Below are 17,091 nucleotides of genomic sequence, written 5' to 3'. Positions count from 1 at the left end.
ACTGGCTTTGGCTGGCGGCCACAAGAAAATGTGTGTACAATGAAAAAGCAAGACATTTTGGGGGGGAAATTATGCATGGCCATCATATTTCTAATGTTTATCATAGAAAGAATGTAGCCAGCTACATTTCCTAATGTTTTGCTTACAACAGTAAGCTGGTGTGCACATGCTCTGAAGGCACGGCTATGGATGACGTCTAGGCTGGCAGCTTTGTGAGGGTTAACACGTTTGAATGAATTACATACGTCCTCGGTGGAGTGTGTGTAGCCCACGTTGTCGTTGGGGGCTCTCCTTGGCAGCTCATGGTCATTGTGCTCGAATCATGAGAAAAGAGGTATTTTTCCCTGCCACATATGCCTTGTGTCCTGCATTGCTCCTGCACTTTGACCCTATAATTGTGTTTCGCCATCTTGATCGATCTGCGTAGGTCGTATTTGTACTGTTTAACCAACCTATTGTCCCGGCAGCCTTGCCCTGTTTATAAGCAGCATCACTCGCTTTAAGTTTTCCTACAAGGCTGCCATCAATCCACGGTTTTTGGGTCAGGAACATTTTGAAAAGAATAACTGTATCACATCATTTTTTTTGACTGAGTCACCATAATCATTGATGTCATCTCCAGAGGCAACCCATAACATATTCCAGTCCACGTGATCAAAACAGTCTTAGAGCGTGAATTCTGATTGGTCGGACCAATGCTGTACAGACCTGACCAACTGACTTTTACTCTACCCCCATGACAATCATCCCTGTTGCAGTTAATACGGATATTGGCAGCATTCTCCTCTCCGTTTTTTTTAAACATTTTTTAATTTGACTAGGCAAGTCAGTTAAGAACAAATTCTTATTTTCAATGACGGCCTAGGAACAGTGGGTTAACTGCCTGTTCAGGGGCAGAATGACAGATTTGTACCTTGTCAGCTCAGGGATTCGAACTTGCAACCTTTCGGTTACTAGTCCAACGCTCTAACCACTAGGCTACCCTGCCGCCCCGTTCTCAGCCCATCTGCTCTTACCCAATCTTTTCAGAGCAGGCAGGCCTCTTGCCAGAGTGACTCCAGACACCACAGACACAGCATGTACACATACTGCTCCAGAGCCATTACCATTCTTCCTTCAGACAAGCATGAGTCAAAACTTTGTTCATTTGTCTCACATTTGCTTGTAAATGTCCAAACTCACCAAAAATTACATTTCGGTAGATCCTACCTATATACAGCATGTATAACTTTGAGCTGGATTGCATGTCTTTTCAATTAGTTTATTTTTGTTTGTACATTTAGCTAGCCAACACAGTAAATAAACAGGTAACTTATGTAGAATAGTTGACAGTATGGGAAGGCTTAGGCTACAGTATCGCTGTGCGATATGAGCGCGACATCATTGCCTATTTAATCTCAGAGCCTATACCAGGACATAGAAATCAAATCTATTGATAAACTAAATATTGACCAACAATGTCTTTTGTATGCCGTGGCCTAATGCTAATAGTTCTGAATTATACAGCAAAAAAGGACATTGTCACCATAAAAGGTGAATGATGGGCGCTCAGGCGCAGTTATAATTCTGGTTCACACAGTTTTATCAGAGGTCTGATTTATAACGGAGAAGCGTGCATATGTATGGTATGCCCAGAGTTTATAAAATCTGTTTTTTCAGAAATGAAGCACACAGATATTTAGTGTAACATTTCCACAACGGTTATAAAAAGATGCCCCTCGGCTCTAAGCTTCTTCCTGCCAGCTCCTACGCGTGCTGTAGGTGCCCAGGGTAGGAACAGCACGCGGTGGCCATATCGCCTCCACCACTGCCTCTGCACCCTGGGGATGGGTACGCGGGAAATGGAATTTAATCGTGAGCTCAGCATCAACAACCTTGATTGAAAACAACAGGAGAATAAAGTGGTGCGAGTGATCGTTCCCTCTGTATTGGGTGTGATACGAATTCTGTTACGCCTGGGACTGGAGAGCGGAGTCGAACTGAAGCCAGAACACAATCAGCGTCATTGGTATTGAAAATGTGCTTCAAGGAAATGCACAATGATTGGTCTCATCTCACAGGTCTCCTCAACGCTTGGCTAATTAGCAGGAGCCTTCATCATACAGCTGCCTTTCCTCATCTGCAGGAGCCCAACAAAGGTTCCTTTTTACATGTCAATTCAATGATCATCAGGATGGATCTGTGATTCTAATCGATGAGTCACTTTCAAGAGGGTGGGTAGAGTGATCCAATGCGAGAACACTAACGAGATAAAGATTCTTTCAACATGTGCACTCACTATCCAGAGTACATTTAAAATGCTGCTTTTGTTTGTTTTAAGAATCACAAAACATTCCATCTCCTTGGTTAATTACCCATTTGAGGTACTTGCAATGCTGGCCTAGGCCTGCATTTGATGACATAGGTTAAATACAATTGGAACTATGGAGCCAAAGCACTGGTAAGCCCAATTCATTGCGGGAGATTGGATCAAATCGAGCCTTGTGCCCTGTGCTGTGTGAGCCGAGCAATGCATTATAGGGACTCTGTTTTGTTTTACAAAGTTTGCCACCCACTGCAGGTAATTGGACACCACACTGCACTGAATATTTCATTAGCTGTTGGACAGATGGCTGCGACAGATGCTGCAGGGAATAAACTTAGGTTTTGGGATACTCCTCAGCCAAGCCGCTGTTGGAGATATCTATGAGAATTGGAACTTTTCCACATCCTGCTTCAGAGTAAGTGCAGTGAGTTGCACTTTCCTTGTTTCAAGTAATCTGCCTTGATATATGTTCACGGTACATGTGTGGTAGACCAGGGATAACGGGAGGACAGACAGTCCCAGTTCCCTACATGTGCGGTAGACCAGGGATAACTGGAGGACAGACAGTCCCAGTTCCCTACATGTGCGGTAGACCAGGGATAACGGGAGGACAGACAGTCCCAGTTCCCTACATGTGTTATAGACCAGGGATAACTGGAGGACAGACAGTCCCAGTTCCCTACATGTGTTATAGACCAGGGATAACTGGAGGACAGACAGTCCTAGTTCCCTACATGTGCGGTCGACCAGGGATAACTGGAGGACAGACAGTCCCAGTTCCCTACATGTGCGGTAGACCAGGGATAACTGGAGGACAGACAGTCCCAGTTCCCTACATGTGCGGTAGACCAGGGATAACGGGAGGACAGACAGTCCCAGTTCCCTACATGTGTTATAGACCAGGGATAACTGGAGGACAGACAGTCCCAGTTCCCTACATGTGTTATAGACCAGGGATAACTGGAGGACAGACAGTCCCAGTTCCCTACATGTGCGGTAGACCAGGGATAACTGGAGGACAGACAGTCCCAGTTCCCTACATGTGTTATAGACCAGGGATAACTGGAGGACAGACAGTCCTAGTTCCCTACATGTGCGGTCGACCAGGGATAACTGGAGGACAGACAGTCCCAGTTCCCTACATGTGCGGTAGACCAGAGATAACTGGAGGACAGACAGTCCCAGTTCCCTACATGTGTTATAGACCAGGGATAACTGGAGGACAGACAGTCCTAGTTGCCTACATGTGCGGTAGACCAGGGATAACTGGAGGACAGACAGTCCTAGTTCCCTACATGTGCGGTCGACCAGGGATAACTGGAGGACAGACAGTCCCAGTTCTCTACATGTGCGGTAGACCAGAGATAACTGGAGGACAGACAGTCCCAGTTCCCGACCAGGGATAACTGGAGGACAAACAGTCCCAGTTCCCTACATGTGTTATAGACCAGGGATAACTGGGGGACAGACAGTCCCAGTTGCCTACATGTGCGGTAGACCAGGGATAACTGGGGGACAGACAGTCCCTGTTCCCTACATGTGCGGTAGACCAGGGATAACTGGAGGACAGACAGTCCCAGTTCCCTACATGTGTGATAGACCAGGGATAACTGGAAGACAGAAAATCCCAGTTCCCTACATGTGTGATAGACCAGGGATAACTGGAGGACAGACAGTCCCAGTTCCCTACATGTGCAGTAGACCAGGGATAACTGGAGGACAGACAATCCCAGTTCCCTACATGTGTGATAGACCAGGGATAACTGGAAGACAGACAGTCCCAGTTGCCTACATGTGCGGTAGACCAGGGATAACTGGGGGACAGACAGTCCCTGTTCCCTACATGTGCGGTAGACCAGGGATAACTGGAGGACAGACAGTCCCAGTTCCCTACATGTGTGATAGACCAGGGATAACTGGAAGACAGAAAATCCCAGTTCCCTACATGTGTGATAGACCAGGGATAACTGGAGGACAGACAGTCCCAGTTCCCTACATGTGCAGTAGACCAGGGATAACTGGAGGACAGACAATCCCAGTTCCCTACATGTGTGATAGACCAGGGATAACTGGAGGACAGACAGTCCCAGTTCCCTACATGTGCACTGTCTGGATGGAATCCACTTTCTTTTCAGTCAATAACCCAGACAGATGTTACCACAGACATGTGGGAATCAACCCCTTTGAGTGATATTGAATGGCTCCATCAGCAGCTTGGCAAATATTGAACAAAGAGAGAGAAATTTGCCAGAGGGGATTTAGGGGGTCACTTCCCCCCCAAAGAGGTGTGTAGGCTATTGCTTGGATTTCAAGCTTGTGGAATGAATTTCAGGAAGCTCAATGACGTGTTTGCAGTCCATTCAGTCAGTCAATGCAGCATCTTGATGAATGAGAGGTGCTGTAATTGTTTAAAAGATCCAAGTGATGTTTTGGCAATGGTGAGCAATGCTAAAGTTAGATATGAGTTTCTACACAAAACCTTACACTGATTGACGTAGCCTTGCATTTGAAACAAGTAGCCTACAGACCAAATAAGGCAAATTGGCTACATTATTACTGTAATACCCACAACTGTTCTCCAAAAGTCCAAGAGGTGGGGAGAATACAATCTTAGAGAGCAGTGTGAAATATAACAGGCTTGCCATGCCACTCACTGTTCCATCACAGACAAATGTTTGCATATTTCAATATTACCTTGGCATACTGCTGACAGAGCCAATCTCACATTTTCAAATTGCCTGCTTGTTCAACATAATGGTTAGTTTCATATAGCTGGAGAGGAGGCTCAACCAAAAAGCAATAGTGGTATTATAGCATCTAGGCAACCAAGATTACCAACTCAGTCCTCAGATAAGCATGACATTTGTAAGTAAAACACTGGATTCATTAATCACAAGCATTTGGAAGTTAACAGCGATTTAATCTAAAATTAAAAACAGACCAAGGCTCAAGACAAACTCAATGTTATGAAAGAGAATTGATTTGAGGAACGCTCTTTGAATATACTCCTAACAGCAGCAAGAGTTACAAATCATCTGCTGCATCAAATATGACACGCCTGGTTTTAATGCATCTGGGAGAGCTTGATAGATGGGTGAATGAGCTTCCCACAGTCCTCAGGTCACCTAGTACATCACACAGCTAGCAAACGATTTATCTTACAGAACGGCTGGGAAACCATGTGCCCACCCAAGGTAGTCCGTTAGGCAGCATATCAAACATAGGCCAAAATAATTGATGGCACCCTTTTCCCTATATAGTGCAATAATTTTGACCAGGGCCCATTGGGTGTCATTCGAGACTCACACAGTGCAATTCTGCATTGAGTCTCTGTGTAATTTTGCTGAGGAGGTTCTCTGGTGTTCTACTTGAAGGTACTTCATACAGACAACACACTTAGGTCTGGACAAAGCTTGGTGCTTAGAACAGGAGAGGAATAATAGTAGTAGCTGTGAAAAGTGCAACATTAGCCCAGGATCTACCAATTATCCCTGCTCGTTAACATAGCACGCTAGCAAATACTCAGACTTCCAATCATTGCACCAACGTCGGTTAGCATTGGCTAGCAAAACTTCCTTCATACTGGACACAGACATGAAAATGGTATCAACAAGTTCATCTGCCTCTGGGGATGTAGATGAAGGGCCTCATTGCCAAAGTGTCCCTTTAAAATGAGCGCACACCAACACTGCCTAGGCAGATTAAAATGCACTTTATTGATGATAATGCACTAATTCAGATGTTTAACTGCAGGGACCACCTTGCTAGCACCTTGTGCAATCATGTACACTACTAGCCAATACTTGTGTCAGTCCAGTAACAACAGTTGAGTATTGGCTAGTAGTCTACATGAAATAAAAGCACATCAGCAGTGCTGTTTGAATGGGACACCGATTTGATAACAACCCCAAGAATGAATGGCAGTGCAGGCAGCCGGCCAGTACAGCGTGAACCATTTGGACAGATAAACAATAGCAGAATGTGTACAGTGTGAAGGAATGGCCAAGAATAAATCGAGGGGAGACACAGCCCCTGGCTTCCGGGTTTCAACCCTGCCGTCATAAGAAATGCCACATCAACTTGATTTGTATTATAAATTGGCAGTGTCTAACTACATTCAAGCTGTCCAGTGGCCACATTAATGTTAGGAGGACAATACCATTGTGTAGAGCAGTACTTACATGCCTATTCTATAGTATTAACCATTTCCACAACCTTGGATGTTTTGGGAATTATAAATTATACTCTAAAACCTGAGATGCAGAACCTAGTTGACCATGTCCTACCCAAAGTGAAGTGGCACTGACTGTCCTCTTGGAGCCACGATAACACTGACTTTGGCTAGGATACTTAACTTGGATGAGTGAGTGAATCGATGAATGAATGACTAGAACAAGGCTCTCCAACCCCAGTTGTAACTAACCTTATTCAATGTATCAACCAGCTAGTTATTAGAATAAAGTGTGCTAGATTAGAGTCGGAGTGAACCTTCAGCGCGGCAGCTCTCCGGGACCAGGGTTGGAGAGCCCATCAACTAGAACAACAGAGTTCTAGGCCTATTCCTCACCAGGAAATGTCAAGGGTGTTCTGACTTCGGGGTAATTACTTGCCTAGCTAAAGTTACAGTAGTTAGCTAACAATCAGTCAGCCTATTTATAACACGGAGCATATTGTTGCTTTGCAGGTTGACCTGTGTTCGTTTTACAACGCTAGCTGGTTAGCTATTAGATTGGCGAGCTAAAGTTACTCATCATATTTGAAAGTGAAGTTTTGCAACCGGTGAAGTTGTGCATGATACAGTAGTTGACTAGGGAAACTGCATTGTGCGGCCAGGGAGACAAATCGCCAGACATTACAGTGCAGTCAATAAAGCGAGGCATCAACCCATCTAGAACAGCAGCAAGCATGAGTCGCTCGTGGCTAGCGAGCCTATTTACTACAACACAACCAAAGGCAGTTGTTGGCTAGTTAGCTAATACTGGAAATGAGTTAGCTAACTACTTACCATGGATCAAACTCGTGGATGATGCTCTCGAACCGGATCACTGCAAAAAGTCTTGAGCTGAAGCCTGCCAACCAGGCCAGAAAAAGAATGGTAAAGGAGAGTAAGGACTGCCACCCTGCCGGCTGTGCCAGTCCGCCAGAGAGGCCTCCTTTGCCCCCTCCACACGCGGCGTTAGGTCGGCTGTTTCCATGCAGCGAGCCCCCGGCATTCAAGGACGCTTTGTGCTTGCTGTCAGCAGCCGTGTGGTGCTCCGCCATATTCTGCGTGGTTTGAAAGAGCACCCTTCCCTATCCCTCTTTACTCCGGTTCAGCTCCCTATATTTTTAACGTGGTTTTCTCTCCTTACCTTCGCTGTAAATCCACCGGCTTTTTATTCACATTTGTCAGTGACAACCACCATTACCTACAGCACCCTATCGCCAAAAGTCGGTCTGACTGACTGGTGAGGGGAGGGAATGGGCGGAACAACAGGAACCACCGATAGCCTCTCACAGAACGACAGGTACAACAGGAGCCAAAGACTGCTGAGCCGTTGGACATTAAGAAACCAATCCCGCGCAAGTACTACGATGACAGACCGATGTATCTACCAATGGAATGTCAGAACCGACATAAGCACGTTGAAACCCTGGAAGTGTATTTATTATAGGGCCTACAAATATAATTGTTATATCCGCTTAAAAATGAGTCATTATGGTTTCTTTAATCATTTACTGTGTGGATTTGATCATGATTCAAATGTTGGCCAAGCTGCCCATAAAGTGGTTGCATGATACATGTCCCTGACTCTGAGAATGGAATGGGTGGGTTGTCTTGTCTTGTCGACAGGACAGAAACTGTGAGATTGTGAAGATGAATAACTTTAATGTGAAGTGATATTTATGTTGCCCTTGGAGGTTCTCTGCTGAGGCATGGTTATTAATAAAGATGTATGTGTTCTCCTCACTATTTGTCCCCCAGCAAAGACAAAAGTACACCATAAATCATTGTGTAACCTAGGTATAGTTCTCTGGATAGTACAGTTTGCATCTTTTATTCTATGCTTTTTAGATATGTAGGCATCAACAGAGGAAATGGGTGAGTTTTTTTAATTGACTGTGATACAATTGATTGGAGATCAATAGATTGAATGATTGGTTGATTGAAATGCTAAAATATAGGATTCGGCCACAAATGTATTTGTGTGTGCATTATCACATTCATCACAATATGTTCCATGAGACAAGAAAGACTCATGGGCATTTTACATCCCTGGTGGGAAAACTAATGTGGGTGTTATAACAGTACTTATTAGTACAATGCACACCACTTTGTATTCAACGGACATAAATACAAGTAAAAAAGGTATTCTTGACACGTTGCTGGAATACAGCATCTGTTGCACACTTGGCTGTTATATCTATATTAGGTACATCATTCAAGCCAACCTACACAGTCCTTGCCCTTGAAAATGTCTCTTCACTGCATTTTACCCTGAAAAATAATGAAGTAGCTTTTCTATGAAAAATAGGGTAATTGAATATACATTTTTAAAAAGTGATCTTGGGAAACATTGAATATGAATAGATGTTATGAAGAATGTGATATGAAATAGATAGCCATTCTAAAAATGGTTTTATTCAACTCACTTCCCGACAATGCGACATCTGTGCTGCCTCCGTGTGGCATGACACACCAGTACCATAAACACAGAGAAGGCTATCAACTTTCAGTCAATGTACAGATGTACAGTACCATTGGGTCACATAGAAAATGGGAAGAATATTCATAGTGGAACATTGGTGGGTAATTGAAGCTTGGGCCAGCTTAACGGTGGGCCTGGATAGAGAGATGACGGAGACTGAGATAAGAGGGGGATAAAGAGAAGCAGATGAAGGATCAAAGAAAGAGTGATGGTGTGATGCCTTGCAGGTAAACCAGAATCAGATTAGGTCCATAATAAAGACAAACCACTGCATATGTGTGCTATTGCTGCAACTCAGAGCCAAGGGGAGGAATTCAGCCAGAGACAATGTCCCTCATTCATCACGAATGCCTGCATATTCCACAACAGGCACATTACCCTCCAAAAAAAATCCTGAAAGTGTGACCTTTGAATCAATGGAAAACAACGCCGTGAAGATAGTTTCAATGGCATCCATTGTCACAGCCCAGATGAAAACGAGCTGCTTTGGATGCAGATGCTGGCTGGGCATGGCAGATTCACTTGCTTCTGTCTCCTGAGAGAGAGCCTTGAGTGTCTGTTTGTTCCTCTCTGTCTTTCATGGCTCCTTGTTTACTGGCTTTCATGAGTTCTTTAAAAGAGGCATGCCGCGAGACAGAGATAGTCTGCAGGTGCTTGCTCAGCCAAGTCCTAGCATACAAAGAATCAAGATGGCGGGTTGGGGACTTCAAATCTAGTAAACAATCTGAGGTTCATAACTTATTTGTTATGGCTCACAAGTGTGCAAAAATAGGTATAAAAAGGGGGGAAAAAGGTCCCCTTTTCCCTAGGCTCATAAGCAAAGTACAAAAATTCACAGTCATCGGTAGTGAGCAACATCAGGTTGAAAATTGTCATAATCCTCCATTTGTCTGTTGGGTCATAAGGAATAAGCGGTGTCTGCTCTGAGGTTGAGAAGGTAAAGAGGCCTGCTCGTGGTACCACAATACCATCCAAATGGATGGGTCTTTGAAACCGACATGGTCTGTCTGAGAGCATTGGAGTCCCATTCCATACGTTATTTTGCAATGTGCTTTTTAATGATGCATCCAATTTCATGCAGAGAAGTGTGTGAATTGTAGTGCAGAGCTTAATCTGGTGGCACAGTCTGTTATACAAGATGGAAATCAAGAGGAATCAGAAAAGCAAGCACATCAAGTTCCAGCGTTAACCACGTGCCTTACCTTGCCTTAACACATCTGCATTATAATGAAAGCTCAAAAAGAAGCTACAGAAGGGCCAAGGCTAGCAACTTACCAAATGATAATATCAAAATGGTAATAACTTGACGAACATCACTTGCATGTAAAAACACAGAGACAGGATGTTTTGTCTCCATTGCTTTTCAAGAGAGCTGGTCATCTTGTTTATTACTTTGAGTCTTTTTAATTAACAGGTTATTTTTCAAGCACTACAATGTTGCAAACAGAGTTAGAAATCATTTAAATGTTTTTTTTTTGTGAAAGCAGGGACTTTTAACGGGCTAAACAGCATGCGGTACTCAGGAACATGCATGCATTGACTCTGAGCTCTACCTATTCTAACAGTGCTACAACCTCAAACAGCACAGCATACGCAGCTGTGCATCACAATCACAAGTGGATATCTATGTATTCTGCATGTATGTATTCTATCTATATCTATGTATTCTGACCAAGGACACCATATTTTGTCAAGCAAACAAAATAAGACCTGAAAGCCTATAGTACTCTACAAGTTAAAAATCCATAATATAGAGACTTTGATGTGCCCTTTTCAACATGTTCACATAGTCAACCTACAGCTGGGTTGTAATCGTGTATTACAAAGGTAGCAATAAGTTACAAATTAATACAAGGGTTATTAAAGGCACCTGCATAATTGCTCTATTAAACCTGCCCAAATTAAAACATGTTTCTATGGCAACATAATATTAATCCAATTTCACCAAAGCGTTGTTCATTTCCTTTTAACACAGACAGCTTCTGGTTATGCAAATTGGTGTTGAAGGGGGCAGGAGCCAAATGAGCTCTGGTGTTAATATGTGGGTATCAACTGTCTTAACCCTGGCAAGGGGTGACATTTGCTCTGAAACTGTGTATGCCTGAGAGTGTGTCACATTGACTATAGTCTCACTTGGACAGATTTACAGCACTGTAAGTAGTAGAAGGCAGACAATGTGAGACTATTTGCGCAACATGCCAAGATATTCTTGCAATATATCAATCATCCAAGAAAAAAAGGTACTGTTAGTTAGGAGTACTTTACACTCTTGGGAAAAAGGTACTGTTAGTTAGGAGTACTTTACACTCTTGGGAAAAAAGGTACTGTTAGTTAGGAGTACTTTACACTCTTGGGAAAAAAGGTACTGTTAGTTAGGAGTACTTTACACTCTTGGGAAAAAAGGTACTGTTAGTTAGGAGTACTTTACACTCTTGGGGAAAAAGGTAGTAGAATGGTAGAACCCATTGGTTTCAGATATAACCCTTTGGGTTCCACGTAGAACCCTTTGTGGAAAGGATTTCACCCGGAACCAAAACTAGCTGTTCAAAGGGCTCTCCTATGAGGACAGCCGATTAACACTTTCCTGTTCTAGACAGCACCTCTTTTTTTAAGAGCGTAGGAAGATGCCTCTGGAATGCCCTCCCGGACCACCTGAAGTCACCACGGACTCTGGGCTCCTTTAAAACGAGCCTAAATATCTTTCTCTTTGTGAAGGCTTTCTGTTGATAGCTGTGCTCCTTGGTGTCCTTGTCCCTTGAAGCGTTTATTTTGTGGACTTAGAAATGATTCTGTATAATGAGAAGCACTTTACAAATGCAATAAATTATTACGGGACATTACAATTAAAAAACAAAGCTTGTCAGCTCTTTTCAGACCTCAAAAGGTCTGGTGCGATTTGTCCACATCCCAGGCAAACTATTGTGTAGATCCAGTTGTATGCCACTTACAGAGTCAGCCACCAATTGTGCAAGTTCTCCCACTTAAAAAGATGAGAGAGGCCTGTAATTTACATCATAGGTACACTTCAACTATGACAGACAAAATGAGAAAAGAAAATCCAGAAAATCACATTGTAGGATTTTTTATTTATTTATTTGCAAATTATGTTGGAAAATAAGTATTTGGTCAATAACAAAAGTTTATCTCAATACTTTGTTATATACCCTTTGTTGGCAATGACAGACGTCAAAACTTTTCTGTAAGTCTTCACAAGTTTTTCACACACTGTTGCTGGTATTTTGGCCCATTCCTCCATGCAGATCTCCTATAGAGCAGTGATGTTTTGGGGCTGTTGCTGGGCAACACGGACTTTCAACTCCCTCCAAAGATTTTCTATGGGGTTGAGATCTGGAGACTGGCTAGGCCACTCCAGGACCTTGAAATGCTTCTTACAAAGCCACTCCTTCGCTGCCCGTGCGGTGTGTTTGGGATTATTGTCATGCTGAAAGACCCAGCCACGTTTCATCTTCAATGTCCTTGCTGATAGAAGGAGGTTTTCACTCAAAATCTCATGATACATGGCCCCATTCATTCTTTCCTTTACACGGATCAGTCGTCCTGGTCCCTTTGCAGAAAAACAGCCCCAAAGCATGATGTTTCCACCCCCATGCTTCACAGTAGGTATGGTGTTCTTTGGATGCAACTCAGCATTCTTTGTCCTCCAAACATGACGAGTTGAGTTTTTACCAAAAAGTTATATTTTGGTTTCATCTGACCATATGACATTCTCCCAATCTTCTTCTGGATCATCCAAATGCTCTCTAGCAAACTTCAGACGGGCCTGGACATGTACTGGCTTAAGCAGGGGGACACGTCTGGCACTGCAGGATTTGAGTCCCTGGCGGCGTAGTGTGTTACTGATGGTAGGCTTTGTGACTTTGGTCCCAGCTCTCTGCAGGTCATTCACTAGGTCCCCCCGTGTGATTCTGGGATTTTTGCTCACCGTTCTTGTGATCATTTTGACCCTACGGGGTGAGATCTTGCGTGGAGCCCCAGATCGAGGGAGATTATCAGTGGTCTTGTATGTCTTCCATTTGCTAATTATTGCTCCCACAGTTGATTTCTTCAAACCAAGCTGCTTACCTATTGCAGATTCAGTCTTCCCAGCCTGGTGCAGGTCTACAATTTTGTTTCTGGTGTCCTTTGACAGCTCTTTGGTCTTGGCCATAGTGGAGTTTGGAGTGGGACTGTTTGAGGTTGTGGACAGGTGTCTTTTATACTGATAACAAGTTCAAACAGGTGCCATTAATACAGGTAACGTGTGGAGGACAGAGGAGCCTCTTGAAGAAGAAGTTACAGGTCTGTGAGAGCCAGAAATCTTGCTTGTTTGTAGGTGACCAAATACTTATTTTCCACCATTATTTGCAAATAAATTCATTAAAAATCCTACAATGTGATTTTCTGGATTTTTTTTCTCATTTTGTCTGTCATAGTTGAGGTGTACCTATGATGAAAATTACAGGCCTCTCTCATCTTTTTAAGTGACTGACTAAATCGTTTTTTGCCTCACTGTACCCAAATTAATGAAAACGGTAAGCACCATATAATTTCCAGATCTTAGACAATCTTATCTTTTCAATTTGTGGTTGAGGCATACAGCTGAATCTGCACAATAGATGCAACCTTTCCAGTCCCATTGAGATACTTAACTGTAAAAACTTGGAGAAAGTTCTGGCTCAGAGAGAACAAACAGCTCATCATACACATACTCACATCTACCTGAGAATAACGAAGTCATCCGTTGTTTAGCAGTATATGTCAGCCCCTGAAGGGGATGCTGTGTTTTTACCTCCTAAAAGCATGGCTGCCTCTTCAAGCTCCCTGGCTTCGTTATAGATGAGAACTGCTCCTAGCTGCTCCCCATGATGCCTCTTGAGGTTGATAGCCTGCCATTCAAGAATGAGAAATGTTACATGTGAAAAACAGTTGAACTTGGCCTAACATCATCCCACAGACAAAAAATATGATTCAGATGTTGAAAACAAGTGTGCCTCATCATTTCCAAGCTGCCTCGGCTGATGAATAGCTTTCACTCTGAGATTTTTGAGTGGCCAAAGCCTGCCATTTAATTTGAAAAACAACAGATTTATGGGATGTTACTTGGGTGACACCCCCAAAAACTAGACGGCAATATTCTGGCAGCAGAATATTGATGACGAATGAATGATGACGAATTAACCAAACAGGTTCCATGTTGGCTTTAATGGGGCAGTGCAGTTGAAAACTGGATTTTTCAGTTTTTTAAATGATAATTCCACACCATGAGGTCAAGATCTTTACTTTTTTTGTGTAAGCGCCATTTGAAACAATTGCTGGAACTTTAGCCTGTTCAGGTGGGATGGAACTTTTGGCCCACATCATGACATCACAATGTGATCTGTTTATAATAGACCAATGACTGTTCATTTGGGTCAGGGGGTGGGCTCTAAGACCATTCTATCAGTCAATCAGGACTGTGTATCCAAATATCTTCACATTTGTTTCCGAATCCCCACACAATCACACTGAGCATTTCAATGGCTAAATGAATGGCATATCAAATGAATGCAGATTTGATTTTCATTAAATAAACACACACGGTGATGTATTAGACATACCGTGATGATTTAAAAAATACATTTGCAAAGACTGCATGGCTTTTAAGGTCAACATTTGCCCTAAAGTCAACGTCAATGATACAGAAAAAGAAAGTGAATGAATGATAGCATTGTCAGCGAACATGTAACTGACCTCAGACATAGAATCAGTTGTATGTTACAAAGCTGATAGTTAGCAAGAGGTGGAAGCAAGGTTGTTAGCGAGAGTGTATTGACTGTAATGAAACAAAGAGAACCGCAAGAGCCAGGAAACAATATGTGTGCAAGTATATTCTATTGGAGTGGTGACCTGTATTAGGAACGGATAATATTAAGTGGCCACAAGGTGGGCCCTTCGGGCCATTCTATAGTTGAAAGAGAATCCTACATAGTGAAGACACCATACATGAGTGAACCCTTCAGCCCACATTTCCTCTGACTTTCCTCTCTCTTTCCTTTACCGACAGTGAAGGAACGTGTCATGTTATGTTCCACGATGATACAAAGTGTAGAATTGTAGAGGTTAATTCAAGGCTCTTCCAGATTTCTATTAAAACAGCTGGCTCATGATTTGTAGTCAGAATAACCTGCAGGCCTGCTCTGTTCTATTTTCCTGATCAAAAAGCCATGCCGCAAATGAGATTCAATACAGAGCAGCCCTCAACCCAGACTGTGCCTCAGTGGCCTGGCCGTGTCTAATCGATTCTTCCCCCGGTCGCCCTAGCTCCGTCGTCTCACAGTGCACCATTCACGCACGCCCCTGTAATAAAGTTAAACTGAGCTGGCCTCGTGGACAAAATGAGGGAGGGAGAGATGGAAAGAAGGAAGAGAGGCGAGGAAGGTGGAGTTAGGCTGTCTGTCAATGCGGCGAGCGACTATGCGGTCTGTGACATGAGAACGCAGTGGCCGAGAGTGATATCTTGATAGCATTCACTCACAGCAGTGCTGCTGTGTCACCTGCTTGTAAAACATGGGAGGCGGGATCTATTCAATTCATGATGCAATGACCGTGTCCTTGGTAAGTTCTTCTTCTACTAAAGTCGAAGTGACTGGACACGCCACGTTAACTGGATGAGGCAGCTCTCTCTCCGTCTCCTACATCCATCCACTGACCCCATGTCTGAAACGAAGAGCCGGGCTAAGGGCTCCTAATGCTGTCGACTTATCTCTGTCGCATCTCTGCTTCTCCTGGGTCCGGGATGATTGGAAGTCTTACCCTAATGGCAAATCAACTAACTTGCGATTCTGAGCTTTTCTACTTGACTTACTGTGCACTGCTACAGTAGCACAAGCCTAAGGGAATGCCTAGCAGAGCATCAACTAAGCATCATATGATCCTATATGGCTATGGGTTGATGTAAGCGAATCCTATCATAGGGTTAGGTCAATGTTACTCATGACATTTGCTTAATGAGGAGGGTATGGAGTCTCACTCAACTGTGATATTCAGTTGTTCTCTGCTAGAATTATTTGTGTACGGTGTCCTCCCCACACTCAAGCTTCCCTGCTGTTGTTTGTTACTCTCACCAAAGCATACAGTACATCAGCTTGCTATGACAGATGATGTATGATGAGTTGCCATGGTAACCTCGTGTCTCGTTGAGAGCAGATTTGGCCATAGCTTGTCTCTTGCTGTGTGCTTGGCATTACATCAGCAGAAGTGAAAGGTGTTTTGGCCGAGCGTTTGTTTCCATGCCCTCTCTTGCCACCCACTCAAAGGGTTAATCGGGTTAGCGAACACTGTGATTGGAGGGCTGGGGGTATGGAGTGATGGGTTTAGTATTATGCAAAGAGTTATCATATGTCTGTGTGAAATAGTATACTGTGCCCGGTAACAATGTTAAAGGGTAAGTGGAATTGCATGGTGATGTAATACCAGAAAAAACCTGTGTCTGTGTGTATGTGTGTGTGTGTGTGTGTGTTCCAATTAGGGCACACCAAGACACAGAAGGACTCAAGTGTTTGGTTGGTTGGTTGGACATTGGCTATGAGTAAGATATTTAGAAATGGAAAGTCTCATTTCTTTCTACCTCAGCCCCTACGTTAATACTATTCATGAGACATAGGCATAATGAAAATGCCTCCCGTCTCATGTAGTCATGAAAATGCACACAATATTGTATACAAACAAGATACTGTTATTTTGCCATTAGCCAGCATTCTCCAATTAATGAGGCATGTACTACTGCGTTTAAACAGCAGCTCTGACATCATGTGCTGATACTTTAGATTTGTGTGAATGTCTTATAGGACAACTCTGCCCTCTACTGTGGGAAATGCACATTACAAGAAAACCAAATATCCTCAGTCAAATTTCAACTAATTAAATTATTTAATTAAATAATTATATTTGCGATGAATATTGCCTTGATTAATATCCTGCTTCGATTATTGGATACTTTTTATTTTTCATATTCTCACTGTGAGATTCCTCCTTCAAAAAAGTCAAAACATGTCTGATGTTGATTGATGTAACACATTAAATAATGTTCATATGATGAAGCATAGGCTGCAAAAAGTT

The 17,091-nt window shown here is 43.2% G+C and overlaps 1 protein-coding gene across 3 annotated transcripts in view; it reads right to left on the bottom strand.

The window, feature by feature from the left end:
• LOC115128231 (dolichyl-diphosphooligosaccharide--protein glycosyltransferase subunit STT3B) overlaps nucleotides 1-7,767 on the bottom strand; it is a 90,115-nt gene extending 82,348 nt beyond the window's left edge. For 2 of the 3 annotated variants that reach the window (XM_029657905.2, XM_065017669.1), the window contains exon 1: nucleotides 7,311-7,765. In XM_029657905.2, the coding sequence (XP_029513765.1) occupies nucleotides 7,311-7,567 (257 nt within the window). In that variant the 5' untranslated portion in view covers nucleotides 7,568-7,765. Of the gene's footprint in view, nucleotides 1-7,310 lie in introns of all 3 variants that reach the window. The other variant, XM_029657906.2, reaches the window with a different exon arrangement.
• Between the last annotated feature and the right edge of the window lie 9,324 nt (nucleotides 7,768-17,091).

The sequence above is a fragment of the Oncorhynchus nerka genome, linkage group LG4 (genome assembly GCF_034236695.1).
Source record: "Oncorhynchus nerka isolate Pitt River linkage group LG4, Oner_Uvic_2.0, whole genome shotgun sequence".
NCBI classification, from domain to species: domain Eukaryota; kingdom Metazoa; phylum Chordata; class Actinopteri; order Salmoniformes; family Salmonidae; genus Oncorhynchus; species Oncorhynchus nerka.
Note: the sequence above shows the minus strand (reverse complement) of the source record. Positions and strands in the feature narration are given on the sequence as shown.